The 6218-nt window shown below is 37.2% G+C and overlaps 1 protein-coding gene across 1 annotated transcript; it reads left to right on the plus strand.

Moving 5' to 3' along the window:
* Positions 1 to 5612, plus strand: LOC584731 (thymidylate kinase). The gene is made up of 5 exons (XM_784583.5): positions 1 to 211; positions 1252 to 1360; positions 2354 to 2444; positions 3267 to 3455; positions 4606 to 5612. Exons 1-5 carry the CDS (start codon positions 88 to 90, stop codon positions 4735 to 4737), a joined length of 645 nt encoding a protein of 214 aa, XP_789676.2. The 5' UTR covers positions 1 to 87; the 3' UTR covers positions 4738 to 5612.
* Positions 5613 to 6218: the final 606 nt, after the last annotated feature.

Genomic DNA, 6218 nt, shown 5'->3' on the forward strand with positions numbered 1-6218 from the left:
AATTCATTGACTGTGTATATTATCAAAGCGCAGTCGGTTAATGTCCAGCATTTGTACTATTAATTATTATTATTCCTGAATTTAAAAATGCGTCGTGGTGCTTTGGTAGTGTTTGAGGGTTGTGATCGCTCAGGGAAATCGACACAATGCAAGAAACTGGTGGAATCAATGTTAGAGAAAGGAATGAAGGCTGAACTTATGCGTTTTCCAGGTAAACAAATGAGGGTCATTAATTGATTCTTCTATTTTTTAATAATAATAATATCGATTCTCATTCTAGTTATCAGCATCAGCATCAGTGTACGGAAGTGTAAGGGGATCCTGTTATTGTTAAAATCTATCTGTCGTTTCATTGAGTGGTGCTTAATTCTAACCATCTAGATCTAGATCTATTTTTGCTTGCATGGATTGGTGGGTGTACGCAGTTACGTACCACATGTTTAATTTTATGGAAGCATTTGGACGGTGCTGAGCGATTATTTAGAGGACCAGTGCTTGTCCAATCTAGTTTTGAAAGAAGGGAGTGATGATGCGGAATATAGATCTAATAGTTAAACAACTTTGAGGCAAGCAAAATATGTTAATTAACATGTCGACTGTCAACTCTGTCTTAGTTTCTCTCTCCTTTCTGTATTTGTTAACACGTTTTTGGTTATCCAATTTCGAGGAACATCATGATCCGTCAACACAATACACTGCCGGGTTCTCTTCTTCTTCTTCTTCTTCTTCTTCAAGATAATCTGCCTCCTTCAATTAACAGTTCAATACTGAAAATTCTTGCAGATTCCGTATACTCGGCCTGATTAGGGTGTGCAGGTGGACCATTACACCCGGGTTTCCCCTAGAACCTACTCTTATACGAATAGTGCAATGGGTGCTTAACATGCAAGGGTGGTGACTCTCCTGTACACGGGGCCTCCATTTAACGTCCTATCCGAGGGACGGAGTGTTTTCCACTTGACATAACCTGCGTCTATGAACAAGGGAAGGGGCACGTTAACACACAACGCAGACTTCAGTCATCCGCCTGGGTGGGAGTCGAACCAGGGATCTTTGGTTCGACAGGCAGACGCTTTACCGACTGAGCCAACTCGCCTCCCTTAGGTTAGGTTAGGTTATTATTTGAATATAGACTATGGTGACATGCATCTAAATCTTTGTATTAAATTTACATGTAGGTCTATCAAGAAAGTGAAAATTAAATTCAAATGTATATTTCGATCAAATTCTGTGTTCTTTCCTTTTTTCCAGAGAGATCCACAGTCATCGGAAAGCTTATTGACAGTTATTTAAAGAATAGCAAAGATGTTCAGGATAATGCAATACACTTATTGTTCTCTGCAAACAGATGGGAGCTTAAGTAAGTATATTAAAGTAAATTCTCAAATATTTCCTTTTTCCTGCCTCATCTGTTGTCACTTTTCAGAGTGAGGACTGGAACAAAAGAATCATATAGACAAATAGACGTCCTCCTAGTGTCAAAAAAGAAAGTTCAGGGTTTTTTAGGCATTTGATTACGGTCAGATGAACATACTTTTACACCTTTTTTGTGACACTGGCAGTCCTGACACTATTCTCCTTAAAAGCAGTACAAAAATGGGGTAGACGGAAAAAAGAAAATGAAAGTAGAAAAACAAACCAACTAGGAACTCAGGAAGGCACTAGAACTTGGCTTTAGTAGCGTTCTGGGATCCACCACTCACACACACACACACAAGGTTATCTACATGTATAAATAACACCTTCCGTTTAATTGAACTGCCAAGACTGCCTTCTAGTACAAGGTCTAGACAAGTGTGTGCCTTTGAAAGTGTGAAACCTCTGTGAGAGGCTCAAAGGAGAGACATCAAAGAGATCGCCCAAAAAACCCTGAAAATTCAATTGATCAAGGTGATGGAAAAGCAAATGAAGGAATTTTTATGGAAGCAGGATATTTTGTCATCCTTTATTGTAAAAAGCAAATATTTCCCCCCGAATTGGCCAATATTTCTGAAGTTTTTTAAAACAATTCAATGAAGAGGCCAAAGGCTGCAGAAATTCATACAAAAGGTTCTGTGAGTGGAAATCCACTAGCTTCCTCTGGGATTCTAACTTGTCAATTCGACAATGTGGTAATTTACAGAACTTTCCCGAATACCAACAACAACTTCCACGAATACCCTTTATAAAACTCTTATCCTGTTTGATTTTGTATCAGAAACTGTTCTCGGAAATCAGTTGCCAGCTGTTTTGTTGACTTCTGTTTACATACATGTATGTGCGTAGGGCAAGTCATCATGTTCTTGGGCAAGCAAGCAGTCTATTACATTCTGTTTGTTCTCTAATTATTCTTGTCCTTTTTGCTCATGAACAGACCCGAGATGGAGAGGAAGCTCAATGAAGGGGTGACGTTAGTAGTGGATCGCTATGCTTACTCAGGGGTTGCATTCACAGCAGCAAAAGAGGTTAGTGGGACTACAGCTTGATATTTTTACAGTCAAGCCTACAGTCAGTACAGGACTGGGAAAAAATGATAGGAAAGCGTATGGAACTAGAAAATTAGCAAAAGTGAAATCCCATCTTCCCTGTTTTTTTAGGCTGTGCCCTTCCGATTCTGTTGACTCGTATGAGAAGACATACCACGAATCTTTGTTTCTTATGTCATTTTGTTCGTTTGTTATGTTTACCATTATTTTCCTGACGTAAAGTACGTACATTGAGCGACATCTGAACAGATTTTGCTCACTACATATAAAAAACAATTGTTTGTATAGTCTTTCTTTACTTTCTTTATGCCAGGAATGAGTTGATGTCATAGATGAACTTGTCAATAATAATTAAGTCAATTACTTTTATTAGTCACTTATAAATCCTTTTGATTTCATTTTAAATGATATGACACAGTGCATCATATCATTTGTATGAATAAAGCTGAGCAGAAAAATCTTTTAATTTAAACAAAAGTAACTTGATGACTAATTTGTTCTGGCCTGGGTAGAAAATGAATGTTTCATTCTATAAGAGTTACTTTTGTGGTACTGGTACTTGTATAAATGCTCAGTGATTTTATGAATCACTCATTTGCAGAAAATTGGTTTTTATACTTGTGCAACAGCTCTTTCTATATCTTTAATTTGACTGGGGCTTTTTCAAGAGTTTAGAGGGCTAATAAGCCCTCATCTGCTTGTACATTTTTTTCCACTGATTCTGATCATATATAATTGTACAGGTTAAATCTAAATGGATCATTTGAATTTCAGCTCTTAGTATTTGTGTATTTTCTTTAGGGTATTTCCTTAAACTGGTGCAAGCGACCAGACGTTGGGCTCCCTCTTCCAGACCTAGTCTTATTCCTAAAAGTCTCAAGCGAGGCAGCGGAGAAGAGAGGCGGCTTCGGCGAGGAGAGGTACGAGAAGTCCGAGATCCAGGCCAGGGTCGCCAAGAACTTTGAGAAGTTACAGGAGAATGACTGGGAGGTGAGAAGAAGGGAGTTACGGGATAGACTTTGAGTTGATATTCTTGTGTTTGAGTGGATGTGTCACCGGACTGTGGGTCACAAGGTCCGCGGTTCAAGTCCCGCCTCGGCACTAATGTCCTTTGGCAAGACATTAATCTCCACCCAGGTGTTAAATGGGTACCCTAAAGGATGCGAAAGTTAATGTGGTTAGATGAGCAAATGTGCGCTTGTAAAAATGATGCCTGGCTGGAATGATCCCCAGGGAGTGGAGAATGTGCATACATTGTGTGCGGGTAAACCTGGATCTGGTGACCGGGGTAATATTATATCTGTAAAGCGCTTTGAGAGGACCTGCAGTCCTGAAAACGGTTTAAGAACAAACTATTATATTATTAACAACTGTAAAATACCCCTCACCATTCTAGTAACTCTCACTCTTAACCATAACCCTGACCCTTGACCCTATAACCAAACTCTGACCCCAAATTGTAACATTACCCTTATCTTATACCTAACCCTGATTTTTAACTCTAATCATAACCTTGGCACTAACCCTTTCCCTCGTTCTTACCCTGACCCTATCTATGATTCCTACCCTACCCATAACCCTTATGTAACCTTGACCCTGACACTAACCCTAAACCTTTTCCAAAATACAGTATAACCTCAATTTTAACGTTAACCCCAACCGCCAACCCTAACCCCAACCGCCAACCCTAACACCAACCCTTTACCTCATCCTTATCTTAATCCTAACTCGAGTGAGTCTGACCCTGACGGTCTGACCCAACCCACCTCACCTATAACTCTAAAACATTGTACGAATGTGTTGTGGGATATTCTGCAATTAACCCATCAAACGGGGAAGTCTATCCTACTTTCGGTTTCATTAAAAACAGAACAATGACAGAAACAGATAGTGCAGGTTTTTAGAAAAATCCATTGAAAAACTAGCAAGTTATTTGTTTTTAATGGCAATCCTATGACGTAGCTTTAGGACATTGAAATTTATGAAATTTGCAGTACAGAATAAATGGGAGACACCCTCAAAAAGGTTCATCACAGAATGCCAATTTGCCTTTTACTGATTAACACTTTTAGATATTCTTTTCATTTTTTTTTTCTGTATCTTTTATATATTACTTCTTGCATGATTTTTCTTCCCTCAGATTATAAATGCTGACCAATCCATGGAAGACGTCCAAAAGCAGATACAAAACGTAGTCTCAAATCTCATGAACCAGGATCTACCTGAACTAGGAAAATTATGGACTGAACAAGATTCAAATTTAAAAATGTAAATGTTTTTTTATTAAAAAAATTTAAAAGAGAATGAAACATCTGAGGGATGCCGGTTCCCCTAAAAGATAATATATATTGTTAGTTGAGGTCATGGAAATCATTCTGGCTCATGCTATACCGGTACATCAAATTGGGAACTCCATGATGTCATGCTATAATACATGTACGAAATTGTATTGTTTGTACCCCAAATTAACAAATAATTTGTTGTAATATTTTTCAATTTGTGATGTCTGCAGTAGATCTACTTGTATCCAGATTTTTTTTTTTTTTTTTTTTTTTGGGGGGGGGGGGGGGGTTGGCTATGAGTTAGTGAGATTTCTTATTACCGGTAACCTGTTTTTGTGTGTTGGAAGAATCTATCATGCTTCAGTATGTCTACACCTTTCTTGAAGATAGTCATAGACTAGAATCTGAAGAATAAAACTATGCGTGTATTACTATGTAATGAACTGTCTATACTATTGTTTTCTTTCAATTTGTATTAATCTATTTCAATTCAATTTATGTATTCCACAATGTCTTCCAGGCTGAAATTTCAATTCATGTATTTCAGGCTATATTCCAGGGTATCATTACATTCCTTATTGGTGTAAACATAAAAGCACTATACAAGCATACAAACTGTTAGTTTAAAATGTTAATGTAACAGTTTGTATGCTTGTATAGTAAATAAGATAAATATTATCTGTACATACATCAGTCTACCATAGAAAAGTCGCCAAAGATCAAACAGTCTGTAATTACAGAACAATGAGAAAGATGACAATTTTTGTGCAGGTATTCCTGTAGATGTTTTCCATTTTCAAGCATAACTTTGCTACAAATCATATTCGATAATTATTTGATAAATAAATGTTCAAATTATAAGTCTTAAAGTATACTGTTTTCATTATTTTCTTAACTAGAAATAGAATTTGGTCTTTTTTTCCAATGGACATGAGTTAGTATCTTCTTACCGGTACCGGTACTTGCAAATTTTTATTCGCTCGTCGCCAAAGGTTCACCTAGCCCTTGCCCTTTATTTTGATGAGAATGCACATTCCATCACTGAAAAGTGAAAAACCATAAAAAATGGGGTATCATTTTAAAGAGGAACAAACACACTTTCTAACATACTAAACAAAGCAATGCTAATGCCATATCAAGAGAGATATTATCAATCAAACTTGAGTTTCCAAACTTTTTTTGAGGAACTTACATAAGAAAAGTAAGGATTAGAAAAGTAAGGATTAGAATTAGTGTGTAATCTTGAAACATTGCATTAAACAAACCTCTGGGGACCAAGAAGGTTGCCTTGTTACATCAGTTTTCACCAACAGTAGAATACAAATGGGACCAGCAATGCTGTTACGAGAGAGTTCTTAATAACGAGGTCATACTGATTCTGCCAGTTCCATCTCTAAATGAAATAATGGCATAAGAATTTCATTAGAGTGGTACATTATAAGTGTTGCAAACCATTTTTCAATTGTCTGGA

Source organism: Strongylocentrotus purpuratus, unplaced genomic scaffold (assembly GCF_000002235.5).
Source record: "Strongylocentrotus purpuratus isolate Spur 01 unplaced genomic scaffold, Spur_5.0 spur5_scaffold_12, whole genome shotgun sequence".
Taxonomy (NCBI): domain Eukaryota; kingdom Metazoa; phylum Echinodermata; class Echinoidea; order Camarodonta; family Strongylocentrotidae; genus Strongylocentrotus; species Strongylocentrotus purpuratus.